The following is an 18,151-nucleotide window of genomic DNA, read 5'->3' as shown; positions in this document are numbered from 1 at the left end:
CCTTAGTTTTATCTTAAATCACAAAACAGATTTATGTGGATCTGCTAAAGTGAAGAAGAGTGGAGGTATCTATAATTAACATAAAGATGAGCTGGGGCTGGAGCTCAGAGGTAGAGCACTCATCACGTGTGAGGCACTGGGTTCAATCTTCAGCATCCCATAAAACAATAAATAAACAAAAGGGGCTGGGGATGTGGCTCAAGCGGTAGCGCGCTCGCCTGGCATGCGTGCGACCCGGGTTCGATCCTCAGCACCACATGCCAACAAAGATGTTGTGTCTGCCGAGAACAAAAAAATAAATATTAAAAATTCTCTAAAAAATAAATAATAAACAAATAAACAAAAATAAAGGGATTGTGTCCATTTAGAACTAAAAAAAATAATAATTAAAAAAAAAAGAAAGAAAAGGAAGTTCAACTAAAACAAAGTTTGTTGTACTTCTTTTCTTCACAAATTTGTTGTACACTGCTACTTAGGAGTAAGAATGAAGCTCAATTCTGTTCACTTACATTGTATCAACGTTCAGAAAAGTAAATGGATCTTTCTGTATACCACACTAAATACCCTTTTCTCTCTGAAAAAGATCCTTAGTAATTTGATATATACTTCTTTTCCAGTGACTTGGCTTTAGAAATGGACATAAAGCTTGACTTTGCCTCTTATCAGCTGTGTAACTTGACCAAACTACTCATCTCCTTATGAAGTGAAGCCTCAGATTTCTCATGAATTAAGAGATTTTTTAGAATGCTTCTGGGTTGTTGTGAGAACTAAATTAGATCACACTCAATTAAAGTATGGTGCAGACAATAGCTAAACTGTGGAGCCAACCTAGATGTCCTTCAGTGGATGATGGATGAAAAAAAAATGCGGCATTTATACACAATGGAATATTACTCAGCAATAAAAAAGAGTAAGATCATGGCATATGCAGGGAAATGGATAGCATTAGAGAAGATAATGCTAATTAAGTTAGCCAATCCCCCCCCCCAAAACAAATGCCGAATGTCTTCTCTAAGGGGGGAGACTCAAAATGGGGTTGGGAGGGAGGGCAAGGGAGGAAGATTACCTCTAGATAGGGGATAGGGGTGGGAAGGACAGGGAGGGAGAAGGGGAATAGCATGGATAATGAAAGGAGACCCTCATCATTATATATATATAATACATGTATGAAGATGTGAATTTGGTGTCAACATATCTTATATATAATCAGATATGAGATAAATTATTGTATAATGGTGTATTAAGAACCGTAATGCAAAATAAATTAACTTTTTAAAAAATAAATAAAGTATGGTGCAGAAAAGAAAATGTGCCAAAATGAATAGCTAGTAGTCATTTATTCACTATTTCAAAGAGATTTATCAAATGCCTATTATGTAATAAGGACTGCTTTAGACACTAGAATAGTGACAACCAAATAAGGATAGTATTATGTATTAATGAAGCTTACATTTTGTATTTGGTAGTGTGAATATATATAATTTACAAAGTAAGGAAACGAGAACAACTGAATAGATTTAAAAAAAATTTTTTTTTAAACTTGTAGATGGACAGAATGCCTTTATTTATTTTTATGTGGTGCTAAAGATCAAACCCAGTGCCTCACACATACCAGGCAAGCTCTCTGCCACTGAACTACAACCCCAGCCCAACTGACAAGATTTTTTTTTTTTTTTAGTTGTAGATGAATACATTACCTTTACTTTTCTATGAGGCGATGAGTGAGGATCAAACCAGTGTTTCACAAGTGCTAGGTAAGCACTCACCACTCAGCCACAACCCTGGCCCCAACTAACTAGATTTTACAAGGCATTACAGTGACTTATTAAAGGTTAGCACATCCAAACCAATTAATCACACATACGAAATACAAATGTTTACATATAATTCAATACATCAAGAAAATGAGAATAAGAATTTAATTTATATGAATGAAGTCACTATTAGGAAAATCAGAGATACCACAACTGTTTTTAAGACCTAAAGTTCTCTGGGGTAAACCAGTCTTAATTACCTGAAAACTCTAGATGTGGAAAGAAAAAATCTGAATTATTTTGTTTAAAAGAATATAAGTATTACCTTTTAAGCATTTGAGGGTTTCTGTGCTGCATACATCCACCCTCATAGTTGACAACTGTTTCTCCTTTAATTCTATCTGATCTTCTGAGCGCTTATATAGCAACAGTTCTTCAATGAGGGCCTGAGACTGAAGACAGACCAGAGTCATATTTCATTTATAAGATCATTCAATTGTTTCTCCTTTTACCTCTCCCTTCATTTTTTTTCTCACAGTCAGGGATATCAAAGATAATTCTCGTGTCAAAATTATATTTCAGTTACCTACTTTAATTATTCAAAGTTAAATTATGGATACAGGCTTAAGAAACAGATAAAGGTCCACTTAAATTTTTTTTTTAATTTTATTTTTTGGTACTTGGGATTGAATCAGGGGTACAAAACAACTGAGCTACATCTCTAGCCTTTTTATTTTATTTTATCATTATTTTTTAGTCTTGCTAAGTTACTTAGGGCCTCACTAAATTGCTGAGGCTGGCTTTGAATTTGTGATCCTCTTGCCTCAGCCTCCTTAGTCACTGGAATAATAGGCATGTACCAACGCACCCGCTACTCACATTCTCTTTAAATTTTAGTTAGATAAACATAGCCTTCTCAACAAAAATTCTAATTTAGCAGAATTTCACTAAAGAGCCTTCTTGTTAGCATAAATTCAATACAGAACTTAGTTGATACCACACAGTCTGGAAGGTTATATTTCTCATTAGACACATAAAATTCTAGACAATCTAATCCCAATCTGGATTTTATTAGAATGATCCAAGCATGTTTAGAACATAACCAATATAAAATTTAGTAAAAATAAATCTTACTAAACTATATTAAAAGGGATAAATAATGTTTTGCTCTAGTTAATATATTTAAGTTAACATTTAACTTACTCGAAACTCAGCAACTATCTTAGACTTGAGAGCAGCTTTTGGATTCGTGGATGCTGTTAGAATTAAACAAAAAGTCATTAAGAATATAAGGAGTTGACTAAACTCAGGAAAAATCTCAGCTGTATAGTTAAGGGTGTACTCTTTGAACATATGGCAAACTTCCACATTTAAATCATAATATACTTCTTAGAATAAATAATGAACTATGAAATTTAAATACTCCCAAACATAGTCAATATAAAAATAAACTATTTAGATAGGCCTAACCAACTTACCTCTAATTGGACCCTGAAGTCACGGAGTCCTAGACTCACTGATTTGGAGATACATGAAGTACCTGCTTTTTCTATACTGACTGAGAATGTAAGAGAGTCTCAAAACCTCAACATGATGATGTTTAGGAATAGGATATAAAATTAACCCTGAGCACTGGTTGAAAAATTTACTTTCAATTATCAACTCTATTCCCATATGTTTAGTTTTGGATTTATTTTCTGTTAACTCACTTCACAGCAAAAACAGGCAAGGACAGTTCTCAGTACATTATCACTGTGGATGAACTATGGCTGGAATGATGACTCTTGTTCTAAGCATGCAACTTATGACCAAGAAGATGTCAGAGGACTCCCCTTAACCATGATGAATATATGCTTGATGGAGCAAACCATTGCAAATGTCTTGTTCACCTCCCAATTCTCACTTTTACCTTGTTCCCTCCATACCTTCAAGTCTCTCAATATTCCTCAGTTTTCCCACAGAAGCCTATCACATGCAGTATTCCACTCCCTTGATCTCATGCTGGGTAAACATGATAAACACAACAGGAGCTCCAGTTAGAGAATGAGCTTCTTGCCAGGATATGAGGCCCATGTCTAATTGGTAGAATGTATCCCCAAATCTGAAGGATTTCATGGCTCCTACAAAAATGCTTCTTAATGCCTAGTCTCTTCTTCAGCTCTGTGGTTTAATGCCAGCTGCCTCTAACTTCATATATCTTTGAACCTGAGAATTAGCCTGAGCACTATCAAGTTTTGTTTTGTTTTTCTTCTTTCAATCCCCCAACTACTCTTGAATCTTCACTCAATTAAACCCTTTTCTGCATTTTCTTTGTTTAATAGTGGTTTTTAAAGAGGTAACTTCATGGTAGCTTGTTTAATGTAAGTCACTGGGAGCCTCCCCGGCCTGGAAAACATAGGCTTGCCCATGGTTTATGCCAGGTACGATGTCAAATGGTCTACATTTTCTTCTGCTCCAAAAAGAGGAGGTAATTTTATATTAGTTGAGATTTTGTTCCTTACTTTGTGATTTCTTCCACTGCTTATTCGGTTGTTTGTTCAGATTTTCTTTCAGCTGCTTCTGAGTTTTGAAAGTGGTACCTGGAAAACATTTCAGTTTTTGCAATCTGGCATTATGGGAAGCTGTTCTGTCTGTCCACTTCAGTGCCAAAGTTGTAGTATGAAAAAAGGCAATCCGAGACTGTGTTGTTTCTTTCTTTTCTTTAATTTTTATTAAAATTATCTATCTATCTATCTATCTATCTATCTATCTATCTATCTATCTATCTATCTATATAAACACCCACCAGATCTAAGAAGCCATCAAACAATTTCTATAAGATATCACTGATTCTGAAAAGAATAGGGCATAAGGCTTAAAATATCATTTTAACAAATTCAAATGAATTTAACAGCTTCTTAGAAGCTGCTATTTTGAAAGCAAATTTCTAGTCAAATAATGATCATGATAGCAGATTACCCCCAACTTCTATTCAATGACTTAATTACATGCATCAAATACATAAGGACAAAATTACTAAAAAAACAAAACAAACAAAAAACATCCCAAAACACAGGTATATAACTTACTGCAAACCTCAATCAAAACAAAGTCTGAAGACTGCCAATATATACTTACTACCAAAAAGCTTAGGAAGAAATTAAACCCTGTACAAAAATTCTCCAATAGTAACACAGTAGCATTTATTTATTTGAACAATGAAGAACACTTTTGAAATATTCAATTAAAGCAAATGCAGGAAAATAATCAGATGACTATCATCACTTATTATGTTTGATTTTTTTTTTTTTAGTCAATAAAAACAAAATCCAAATCCCTGCCTCTCAAATCAATTCCACTTAAATTTTAAATTCAAACAGATCTAGATTTTTGCAAATACTTAATTTTAAATAACAGGACCAGATTCAAAATTTTGTTTTTAATTATTATACAACCAGACTGGGTCTATAGATATATAATTGTACAGAGTGACTCAATTTTTGTTTTATGAGAGAAAAGACACTTACTCAAAGCCTCTCTCAATGCCACAATCATTTCTTCTGGGTATACATTTCTATCTTCCCAGATTTTAAAGATTCGTTCTATAGACTTGGAGACAGATGGATCCCTGAAGAAAAAGAGATTATAAAAAGATTGACTCACATTCAAAGCTAGAAATCTAAAAATCAACAAAATTACTATTTTCCAAGTTTTTCCTGATGTTTATTTTAAAATATTTTTCCCCTAAATGCTGAGTATTTTTTTTATTAATTTTTTTTTAAAGAGAGAGTGAGAGAGGAGAGAGAGAGAGAATTTTTAATATTTATTTTTTAGTTCTCGGCGGACACAACATCTTTGTTGGTATGTGGTGCTGAGGATCGAACCCAGGCCGCACGCATGCCAGGCGAGCGCGCTACCGCTTGAGCCACATCCCCAGCCCTGGTTATCCCACTTTAAAAGAAAAGTTGTGAAAGAAAAAATGAGACATAATTACCAGAATAAAGAATTATGTCACTATCCCCTTGCATCCTGACACACACACTGGGGCTTAACCCAGGATTATGCACATGCTACTTTCCAATCCCTTTTTATTTTATTTTACTTTGAGACAAGGTCTCACTAAGTTGCACAGTTGCTCTCAAACTGCATCATCTTCGTGAGTAGCTGGGATTACAGACATGTGCTACTAAGCTCAGCAAAACGATGTTTTAAGTGAACTATAGAAGGAATAAGAAAAAACAATGTTGAGAGGCTTGTGAAGAAGAGCAAGGAAATGAATCAGTGACAGGTGTAGTGGTGCACCTCTGCAATCCCAGGCACTCCAGAGGCTGAGGCAGGAGGATCACAAGTTTAAGGCCAGCCTCAGCAATTTAGAGAAGACTCTCAGCAACTTAATTAGACTGTCTTAAAATAAAAAGGACTGGGGATGTAGTAGGTCAGTGGTAAACAGTGCCCTTAGGCTCAATAAAAAGATAAATCAGACTGATATGATCCTAGAAGACAAAATAAGGAGAAAAGAAGACAGATATAGAAAAAGAAATTCTGTACAGATCTGAGAGAGAACCTTCTAACACCCTAAAACAGATCTGTCGAAAGACAAAATGGGAACTTCTTAAGTGAACTCATCAAACCATAAAGAAATGAAAGTAAAGATAATAAACTAACCTAATATCAACATAAGAGTCTATGTGTTCACAAAGGATTTCCTTTTTTCCCCTAAGAATGAATAAAAAATAAAATAAAACAAAATTGTATTAAGATTCTAGAAAATCATGTTTTCTAGAAGTTTACTAACTACAATGGAAACTGTACTTTCATTTCTTCCTCATATTTTTTTATCCTGAGATACTTTTTCTCATAAAATACACAAGTAAAACACTGACAAAATTATGGGAAAGTAAAGAAAAAACTCCACTCACTTTCACCAAATGAAATTTATAGGATAATAGTTTCAACACTACTTGTCTTTCATCATTTTATCCTATGAATGTTGATATTTGGAACCAATTATAAAACATACACAACACACAAATTGCATTCTGTTCTTTTCGCTTAACAATCATTTCCCAATGTTCCGATCAACTCTTTGTAAAGATTTTCTTTCTCTTTTTTAGGGTTGGGGATAGAGGGGCTTGTGTCTAGGGGTGCTCTGCTCCTGAACTACATATCCCAGTCCATTTTGCTTTATGAGACAGTGTCTCACGAAGCTGCCCAGGCTGGCCTTGCACTTGCCATCCCCTGCCTTATTCCTCAGAGTGGATGGGATTATAGGGGGGTGCCCCTGCACTAGCATTTTCAATCACTATGCCACATTCCATTAAGATTTATGCATTTTTTTGGTTCAAGGTACTGAACCTAGGGGTGCTGAACCACCCAGCCACATCCCCAGCCCTTTTTAATAATTTACAGACAGGGTCTCACTGAGTTTCTGAAAGCCTTGCTAAGTTGTTGAGGATGGCTGGCTTTGAACTTGTGATTCCCCTGCCTCAGCCTCTAAAGCTGCTGCGATCACAGGTGTGTGCCACTGCGCCTGGCTTTAATTTTTATTCAATATTCCCAAGTACAAATTTATTAGGTCTCACACTATTTCCTTCTAAGGCTATTCTGAGGTATCTCATATATTTTATTGACAATATGTATGACTGACCCTTCTTCCCACTGCTTACTTTCCAGAGTAAAACTGATTCCGAATTTTATTGATGGTAAAGTATCTCAGCTGTTCCTTTTCAGTTAGCTTTTTTTTTTTTTTGGTACCAGAGGCTGAATTCAAGGGTATTCGACCACTGAACCACATCTGAGTTGCTTAGAGCCTTGCTGTTGCTAAGCTGGCTTTGAACTTTTGATCCTCCTGTCTCAGCCTCCCAAGCCACTGGGATTACAGGCGTGCACTACTGAGCCTGGCCACTATTTTTTTGGCAAGAGCTCTATCACTGAGCCCCAGCACCCCCTTCCCTTTTTAAACAAAATAAATAAATAAATAAATAAATAAATAAATATTTTTTTTTTAGTTGTAGATGGAATCAATACCTTAGTTTAATTTATTATTTTAAAAAATATTTTTAAATTGTAGATGGACATAATACCTTATTTATTCATTTTTATATGGTGCTGAGGAATGAACTCAGTGCCTCACACATGCCAGGCAAGCACTTCACCACTGAGGTACAAACCCAACCCCCCATCATTACTTTTCATAATTTTTTTGAAGTAGGGTCTCTGCTAAGCCTCATACTCCCAAGCTAAGGATTATAAGTGTGTGCCACCGAGCCCAGCTAGGCCTCTCATTCTAATTTTAAGTTTTCCAAATTCTTATTTTTCTCTTTTTTAAAAAAAATATTTTTTTTTTGGTGTTAGTTGGGCACAATATCTTTATTTATTTATCTTTATGTGGTGCTGAGGATCGAATCCAGGGCCTCGCACTTGCTAAGTGAGAATTCTACCGCTGAGCTACAGCCCCAGCCCTCCTTATTTCTCTTAATGCAATGTAATTTCCTCAGAACTATATTCTAGTTTGTTCTTTTTTACTTTTTCAGAATTCTTATTGATTCTTTAATAAATCTTACCCGCTGTTCATTTTATTTAATCTTTAATATTTCTTGCATAGGTGTTTTATATAGTCTGTTTAATACTAGGAATATAAACAACTCATGGGAGGCCAGAGTCAAAATCTGTTGGTTTTCACTTACGGTGGTGGTTTCTTTCCCTGTGTTTGGAGATCTTTTGACTGTGAGTACCTATTTGTTTGATCTCAATCCATGGGACTTTTTGTGGCCTTCTGGAAGACAGGGAGAACTAATGATACAAAGTTACACTAGCCTCCTCCAGAGCCCCTCTAACTGCTTTGGTCACAGGGTACTATTGATATGAATACACTGGGTTAATGTCAACTCGGCCATTCAAATTTGTTTCATTCCCGAGTCAGCTAATATTTTGTCAATTATGTAGCAACTGCTACCTCTTTTCTTGTATAATCACAAAAGCCTGAAATTTTTGAACTTTAGGTAATACTAAAATACTATTTTTAAAAATCAAGGAAAAGACCATGCCTTCATAGTAGCTTCCTTGTTGATCATCTGTTACTACCCATATGGGCAAAATTTACAGAAAAATACTCTTATGGAAGAAAAAAAGCATGAGTGACAGGATGGATAGTAACTAATAATAACTCAATGTTAAAAATGCAGTGGGGGGGGAACCTGGGGTTGTGGCTCAGAGGTAGAGCACTTGCCTAGCGCGTGCAAGGCCCTGGGTTCGATCCTCAGCACCACATAAAAATAAATAAATGAAAATAAAGGCATTGTGTACAACTAAAAGAAATAAATATTTTTAAAAAATGCAGTCTCAGGTTTCTTTTTTTCTTTTCTTTTGCACAGTATGGGGGAATAGGGTCTTCTACATTGCCCAGGCTGGCCTTAAATTTGTGATCCTCAATCTTCTGAGCTGCTGATATTATATGAGCCATCGTGCACAGCTCTTAAAGTAATTTGAGTAAGATAATACTGCTATAGTTAGAATGGCTTAAAAATCTAATTAACATTTCTTAAATTCTCCACCTGCTAACGTAGATTTGCTTAATTCATTAATATTCTTTAGAAATACACTCTGGCTGAGTGTGGTAGCACAGGCCTATTATCCCAGCTACTTTAAAATCCCAGTTACTGGGGAGGCTGATGCAGGAGAATTGCAAATATCAAGCCTCTCACTAGATAACTGAGTGAGACCCTGTCTCAAAATTTAAAAATAAAAAGGATTGGAAATGTAGCTAAATGGTAGAGCACTTGCCTAGCACACACATAAGGCTTTGGGTTTAATCCCCAGTTCCTCGAAATAAACAAATAAACCCCCAAACATTCTGATGGCATCCAGAGCAAATGATTAAAACCTCACTTTGTCTTATAGGGAATGAGATTGTAAGTAGTGTTTTGGGGTTAGATTTCTGCATTTATAAACTTACTTAGTAGGTAATTTCTGTGAGCTTCACAGAGCTCTCAAACCCTATGGTTCAATCATCTCTTGCCTTTAGGAATTTTCCCAAAATAAAATCTAAACAAAATAAAGTCTAGAATAGCAGTTTTCCTTACTTTGTTATCCTATATAGTAAAGCACTGACTATATAGGATATCTGCAACTATCATGATTTCAATTTCTATATAATTTACAACTTACAATTATTACCATAGATATCATACACTTAGTTATAAACTTTTCTTACTTGATTTATAACAATAACAAAAAAATTAGTTGACCTTGCAGAATTGTTATGATATTCAAGAGATGCTTTCTTGTAAGACCTATCTTCACCACTTTAAAACAGCAAGGTCTAGCAAATTATTTCATAATATAAAGTTCAGAAGAATACAAGTGGAAGTACCCAGGTGTCACAGTTAAAATACAACTAAACAGCATAATCACACGCTTCACTTAGGGGAGTACTCCTTTATCAATATCTTATCACCAGGACATTATCAGAATAATGTGCTATTTCTGTTTTCTTTCTTTCTTTCTTTTTTTTTTTTTTTTTTGGTACTAGGGACTGAACCCAGGGGTGTTTAACCACTGAGCCACATCCCCAGCTCTTTTCTATATTTTTATTTAGAGATAGGGTCTTGCTAAATTGCTCTAGGACTTGCCAAGTTGCTGGGGCTGGCTATGAACTAACTTTCTTTTTTAAAAAATATTTATTTTATTTATTTATTTAGTTATTGGCAGGCACAACATCCTTGTTTGTATGTGGTGCTGAGGATCGAACCCAGGCCGCACACATTCCAGGCGAGCGCGCTACCTCTTGAGCCACATCCCCAGCCCTGGCTATGAACTTTGAATCCTCTGCCTCAGCCTCCCAAACCGCTGGAATTATAGCTATGTTACCACTCCCAGCTTTAATGTGCTATTTCTTACAGATTCTTTTTTTTTTTTTTTCTTTGCATCACTGGGGCTTGAACCCAGGGACCTGCATAGGTAAATATACACCTAAGTAAGTATATACCCAACCCATCTTATAGGTTCTTAGTAAATATTTGCTAAATACCTGAGAGGAAGACTAAATAGGTCAATTTATAGGGGAGGTAGTCAATACCTTAAAACAAAAACAAAAAAAAAAAAAAAAACTCAAGGCTTAGAAATACTAGATGAAAACAGATCTTATATCACTTTCAAAACTCAAAAACTTGCTGCTCTGTATCTTCTAAAATTCACACTTATTCATCTATGACACAAAAATTCCTTAGTGTATAACCTGGTTTTTAGTTTTACAGTGTCTCTGCAATGCAAGTTTAATCTTCTTTTGTTTTTATTCCAGGGGTTAAACCCAGGGGCACTTAACCACTGAGACATATCCCCAGCCCTTTCATTTCCTCCCTCCCTCCCTCCTTCCAATCAGTTACACATGACAGCAGAATGTTCTTTGCCCCTTTCATTTTTTGAGACAGGGTTTCATATTTTATCTTGAGACAGTTGCTTAGGGCTTTGATAAGTTGCTGAGGCTAGTCTTGAACTTGTGATCCTGTTGCCTCAACCTCCTGAGCTATGTACCTGGCTGGAAGTTTAATCTTGCTGTAAAGAAATTTACAGATATTTGTTCTTTAAGTCCCCCCTCCCTCCACCGCACCAGTTCTGGGGATTGAACCCAGGGCCTCCTTGTGCATGCTAGGAAAGCACTCTACTACTGAGCAACATCCCTAGTCTTTTGTGTGTGTGTGGTGCTGGAGATTGAACCCAGGGCCTCCTTGTGCATGCTAGGAAAGCACTCTACTACTGAGCAACATCCCTAGTCTTTTGTGTGTGTATGGTGCTGGAGATTGAACCCAGGGCCTTGTGCATGTGAGACAAGCAGTCTACTGTATATCTCCAGCTCTAATTATATTATTTTAAGACAGGGTCTCACTAAGTTGCCCAGGCTGGCTTCAAACTTGCAATCTTCCTTCCTCAACCTCCTCAGTAGCTGGGATTTTTGTGTGTGTTTTCCATGTTGTAAGGGTCTTTCGTCCCCTATAATCATAAAAATATTCATATTTTCTTCAAAGCTTTTTCTTTGGTGGTGCTGGGGATCAAACCAAGGGTCTCATGAATGGTAAGCACAAATTCTGCCACACAGCCAGCTACAACTTCAAACATGCTAAGATTTTGTTTTCCATATCAAGGTAATTCATTTGTAGTGTGTATGTGTGTGTGTGTGTGTGTGTGTGTGTGTGTAATAGGAAAACATTTTAGTTTTTCTAAGAGAAAGTATCATAAGTATCATATCCCAGAATCTCTTATTAAGAGTTCATTTTCTAGGGGCTGTGGCTGTGGCTCAGTGGTAGAGCACTTGCCTAGCATATGTGAGGCACTGGGTTCAATTCTCAGCACCACATATAAATAATGAATAAAATGAAGGTCCATCAATATCTTAAAAAAAAGAGTTCATCTTTCCCCCAGTGATTTAAATACAACTTCTACAATTGGCAAAGGTGACCACAAACATATAGGTCCACTTCTGTGCTCTAGGTTTTGTTATTTAAGTCTATTTCACCATTCTACACCACACTGCTTTAATTACTACAAAGTTATTACCTTACCTTCTGAATGTTTGTGTTCCATTAAAATTCTTTTTTTTCCCCTTTCTTCCTTTTTTTTTTTTTTTTGGTACTGGGGATTGAACTTAGGGGCCCTTGACTACTGAGCTACATCCCCAGCCCTATTTCTCTAAGACACAGTCTCAAAGAGTTGCTTGGCATCTCGCTTTTGCTAAAGCTGGCTTTGAACTTGAAACCCTCCTGTCTCAGTCTCCTGAGCTGCTGGTGGGTGCCACCATGCTTGGCCAATTTATTTATTTTTAGGTGCTGCTGAAAATTGAACCCAGTGCCTTACATGTACTAGGTAAGCACTCTACTATTGAGCCACAATCCCAGCCCTTCATGTTACCCCAAGGTGATAGGTAGTATTCAGCAGGTAGAGCCTTTGGGAGGTGATTAGTGCCCTTATAGACTTTTTGTTGTCCCAAATTGCAATAATTGGTTCTTAACTTTTTGTTTGAATTATCTATGATATTGCAAATGACTGAAATGTATCTATTTTGTTTGCTCTCTGGTATTCCAATATGCCATAATTTAACCACTTTATTGTAGGAAAATATCTGACTTGTTTCTAATTCTCATGAACATTAACAATGTCACTGTAAATTGATCAATTCTCTTCTATTGATCTTGCTGCACCTGTTCATGGGCATAAACATTTAGCTTGAGAATGAAAATCACTAGATCACAGGGTATAAATAACAAACTGTTTTTAAAAAGGTTGCACCAGCTGGGAGTGACGGCACACCACCTGTAATCCTAACTAGCTTGGGAGGCTGTAAACCTGGTAAGACCCTGTTTCAAAATAAAAAAAGGGTTGGGGGTGTAGCTGAGTGGGACCAAAGGGTGGGGAGGGGAATAGTACCAGTGGGACATGGTGGCCATTCCCAGCAATTTTGTAAAACACTATCTCAAAAAAGAAGGTATGGTGGGGGGTAGAAAGATAGTGGAATGAGACGGATATCATTAACCTAGGTACGTTTATGAAGAAACGAATGGTGTGACTCTACCTGTGTACAACCAGAGAAATGAAAAATTGTGCTCCATATGTTACCATGAATTGAAATGCTTTCTGCTGTCATGTATAACAAATTAGAATAAATAAATTAAAAAAGAAGAAGAAGAAATGGGGGCTGGGGCTGTAGCACAGTGGCAGAGTGCTTGTCTAGCATGTGTGAGGCACTGGGTTTAATCTTTAGCATAAAAATAAATAATTATTAAAAAGAAAAAGCAAGGACCCTGGGGGGAGGGGAAAAAAAAGGTACGGTGATTTAGCTCAGTGGGATAAAGTGCCAGTTCAATCCCCAGTACTAGGAAAAATAAAAGTTTTTTGGATCAATCAATTCTCATTGACATCAGTATATGAGAGTTTCCATTGCGTCATAATTTTGCTAATGCTGGTATTGATGAACTTTAAAATTTTTGCCCTGAAAGATATTCATGTTGGTATTTTTTAAAAATATTTTTTTAGTTGTAGGTGGACATAATACCTTTAATTTGTTTATTTTTATATGGTGCTGAAGATCAAACCCAGGGCCTCACATGTGCTAGGCAAGCACTCTACCACTGAGCTACAAACCCAACACTGGAATGACATTTAAAGGTTAGAAAAAGCAGAAAGGATTCTCCTTTTGGTGTTTGGTTCTCAAGTGAATCCACACACAGCAGTCCAGGTAGCAAGGCTGTTTATGCAGTTCAGTGAGGAATGCTCTCCAGCCTGTTTCTTTGCTACCACAACAGCAGACAGCATTACAATAATCCACTCTCTCCTCCAGTCTAGATCTCACTTGGAGGAGGGACTCCTTAGATCTAGAGATTGTAGTTGCTTTCTGTGGACATTACCCTATCAAAGCTTTTATTCTTTTTAGTAGTTAACCACCTAAATCTATTTAACAATTCTTTATGTTAAATTTTCCCTGTTTAAATTACTAGTGTGTATTTTTCTTTCCTGATTGGAATCTGACTGACAGAGTATGTAATGATGTATTTCAGCAGTTCTTGTGCTGACAGGTGCTATCCCAAAAGAAGGCAGAAGCAGATAAAAGAGTTTAGGCATTTGCTATTAAGTCAGATATTAAAGGGTGTGCAAGAAGGTAATCTAATATTACTGTCCTTATCAATTCTTTTTAATGTGCTTATTTTTCATTAAAATGTTTATTTTTATTTTTATTGTTCTAAAAGTGATTAACAGTTGCTGGATTATAATCCCAGCAACTCTGGAGGCAAAGGCAGGAGGACTGTAAGTTCAAGGCCAGCCTAGGCAACTTAGTAAGATCTTGTCTTAAAATAAAAAATAAAAAGGGCTAGGGATATAACTTATGGTAGAATGCTCCTGGGTTCAATTCCCATTATTGCAGGGTGGGGAAAAAAGAAGTGATTAATAGGGGAAAAAATGATCAATATATATTCAAACAATTTCCCAGTTTTAACTTCTAACATAAAAGCCAGATAAAACTGTCTTTCTTCTTTATTTGCAATTCTTTATGTATTGTGGATATGAACCTTTTGTTAACTGCACTGTAAATATTTTCTCCTAATTTGAGGCTATGAGGCTTGTCTTTTCACCCTTTGAATAGTGTCTTTTTTGTGTGGCTGGTAGTACTAGGGATTAAATCCAGGATCTCCTGCATACTAGACAACCATAATCTACCAATGAGCTACGTCCCACTCCAAATATTTCAATTAAATCGACAAATGCATTAAAATAGGTTGGAAATACTCTAGAGCTTACATCTATTACTAATAGTATTATAATTATTGTATTATATAAATATAATTATATTACTACATCCAGGGTCTCCTGCATACTAGACAAGCATACTCTACCAATGCGCTACATCCCAATCCCAATATTTCAATTAAATCGACAAGTACATTAAAATAGGTTGGAAAAATCTAGAGCTTACATATTACTAATAGTATTATAATTACTATATTATTATTATTATTATATAAATATAATTATAGGGCTGGGGATGTGGCTCAAGCAGTAGCGCACTCGCCTGGCATGCACGGGGCACTGGGTTGGATCCTCAACACCACATAAAAATAAAATAAAGATATTGTGTCCACCTAAAACTAAAAAATAAATATTAAATAAATAAATATAATTATATTACATGCTATATTTAAGTTTATATAGATGTTCCACATCTGGAATGAGATGCAATGGGTAGCTGAATTCAGTAATCTTATGAGGTCAGATCAAGACATATCCTCCTATATAGTCTTCAAGAAGATATATATAGGGTTAGGGCTGTAACTCAGTGGCAGAGCATTTGCCTAGCATGTGTGAGGCACCCGGTTTGATCCTCAGCACCACATAAAAATTAAAAAAAGAAGATACTTTTCTTTCCTGATTGCAATACTGTCCTTATCATTTCTTTAATATTTATTTTTTAGCTGGACACAATGTCTTTGTTTTATTTATTTTTATGTAGTGCTGAGGATTAAACCCAGGGCCTCACACATGCTAGGTGAGAGCTCCACCACTGAGCCACAACTCCAGCCCTCAATTGTTTTTAATATGCTTATTTTTCATTAAAATGTTACTTACAGCAGTTGTAATATGCTTCTTCCACATTCAGGTATTTAATTACATGGAATTAATATCTGTGTATGGTAAAAATGGAATCTAATTTCACTTACTTATGAAAAAAGTCAATATCAGCATTATTTATTAAAACATTCATTTTCTACCACCCGCAGTGTCTTACAAAAATCAAGTATACATAGATACATTAGTCTAGTTGTAGGCTTTCTATTATGTTCCACTAGTTTCTTTGTTTATCCTAGACCAATATTACACTGCTAGGTGCATTCTACTACTGAGCAACATTTCTAGCCCCTGAACCAGGGTCTTGCTAAATTGCCCTAAACTTGTGATCCTGCCTCTCAGTCTCATGAGTCACTGGGATTACAGGCAGGTGCCACTGTACCTAGCTATTTATTTTAGCTTTCTAATAAATTTTGGTTATCTAGTAGAGCAAACCCTCCCACCTTGTTATTCTTCAAAAATTTCTTGTCTTTATTTTACCATTGGTGGTGGGCAGATAGGACAGACAGATGTGGTTCATCTGCACTTTCATTTGAAATTCAGTCAATTTGTAGAATTGAAAGGAAAAAAAAAACAGCCTCAGATCTTATTGAAGATTGTGTGATATTTATAAGTCAGTATTGTCAAAAACTCAATCTTTCCTCTTTACAAATATTTATTTTGGTACAATGTTTCCCTTCCTCCCTTCCTCCCTCCCTCCCTCCCTTCCTTCCGTTCTTTCTTTCTTTCCACCAGGAATTGAACTCAGAGGCACTGGACCACTGAGCCACACAACCCCAGCCCTTGCAATTAATTGTTAATACTTTGACATTAAGTTATTTTAAAACAATTATACACTCTAATCTGTTATTCTTTTTTTTAAATCTTTTTTTGGGGGGTACCAGGGAATAAACTCGGGGGCACTCAGTCACTGAGCCACATCCCAAGCCATATTTAGTATTTTATTTAGAGACAGGGTCTCAGTCAGTAGCTTAGTGCCTCACTTTTGCTGAGGCTGGCTTTGAACTCATGATCCTCCTGCTTCAGCCTCCTGAGCAGCTGGGATTATAAATATATGCACCACTGTGTCCAGACAATATGTTTCTTAATTATATCTTAGAATTTTCTTCACAACCCAGTTGATGCCAAACAAGGTGATATCCTGCCTTCTTGTTTTAGTTCTCATGCTATGAGCAAATTTCCTTTCTACAGTCTATTTAGTGCCATGTTTCTTAGAACTTTTTGTGCATTTTGTTGATGATTTCATTGTTTAGAAATAGCTCCAGAGAATAGTGCCAGATTAGTGTCTACCATCCCTAAATTTAAGAAACCTGTGATATGCCTTAGGAAGCAAATGTGTGCGTTACAAAAATGTTATTCAGGAGTTAGTTACAGTGCTGTTGGCTGTGAGTTCAATGTTAATTAATCAACAACATATATTAAATAAGGTTATTTAAATAGAAATACTCAAAACAAGCTTACTATATTCACTGGTTGATGAGCTGTTGTAATCAGGTGCTCACAGGAATCCAACTCTGTATACCCTGTATTTCCCTGAGGAGCAATAATGATTCAGCATGCACTAACTGAGTGAACAGGATAACTTTACAAAACATAAGTGCTACAAATAATAAGAATAAACTGTGGACTGGTGATGTAATTCAGTTGAAAAGTACTTCTGGGATCAATCCTGGGTAACCAAAAACAAAAACAATAACAACAAAATATTGTATTTCATTTTTCTTACCAGTAAAAATGATTAGTTGAAATGTTTGCTGGGTGTGGTGGCACACGCCTATAATCCCAGTGGCTAGGGAGGCTGAGACAGGAGGATCAAAGCCAGCTTCAGCAATGACAAGGTGCTAAGCAACTCAGTGAGACCCTATCTCTAAATAAAATAAAAATAGGGCTGGTGATGGGCTCAGTGGTCAAGTCCCCTTGAGTTTAATCCCTGGTTACCCAATCCCCCAAAAAAAGTTTTTAATTTTTCTAATTTTCTTAAATATGATTAAGATAATGAATTATCCTGTATTGACTGGAGTCCCCAATCTTGCTAACTCTAATTAATGCCAGTTAGTTCATCTGTAGATTCTTTTGGGTTTCCTATGTATACAGCCGTATCTTTAAAATCAGTCACAATTTTGTTTGTGTGTTTTCTAATCCTTTCATTTGTACCATATATTTATTTTTCTTGCCTTATTGCCCTGGCTAAGAACTTCACTGCAAAGCACTGGGCATCATCCTTGTTTTGACAGCTGAAGTTTGTTATTTTTGGAAGAAAGTCACCACTAGACAGAAGTCCCTTTCTATTACTGAGTCCTTTTATTAAG

The 18,151-nt window shown here is 36.1% G+C and overlaps 1 protein-coding gene across 6 annotated transcripts in view; it reads right to left on the bottom strand.

Moving 5' to 3' along the window:
- The window catches only part of RPRD2 (regulation of nuclear pre-mRNA domain containing 2), a 99,144-nt gene that overhangs the window by 19,230 nt on the left and 61,763 nt on the right, over nt 1-18,151 (bottom strand). For 3 of the 6 annotated variants that reach the window (XM_081308259.1, XM_081308261.1, XM_081308257.1), the window contains exons 3-6: nt 5,261-5,361; nt 4,256-4,333; nt 2,958-3,010; nt 2,080-2,206 (exon numbers count right to left, since the gene is read on the bottom strand). In XM_081308259.1, the coding sequence (XP_081164385.1) occupies nt 2,080-2,206; nt 2,958-3,010; nt 4,256-4,333; nt 5,261-5,361 (359 nt within the window). The remainder of the gene's footprint in view (nt 1-2,079; nt 2,207-2,957; nt 3,011-4,255; nt 4,334-5,260; nt 5,362-18,151) is intronic. The other 3 variants (XM_081308260.1, XM_081308262.1, XM_081308258.1) reach the window with 1 other exon arrangement.

Source organism: Spermophilus citellus, assembly GCF_964194105.1.
Source record: "Spermophilus citellus genome assembly, chromosome: 9".
Taxonomy (NCBI): Eukaryota; Metazoa; Chordata; class Mammalia; order Rodentia; family Sciuridae; genus Spermophilus; species Spermophilus citellus.
Note: the sequence above shows the minus strand (reverse complement) of the source record. Positions and strands in the feature narration are given on the sequence as shown.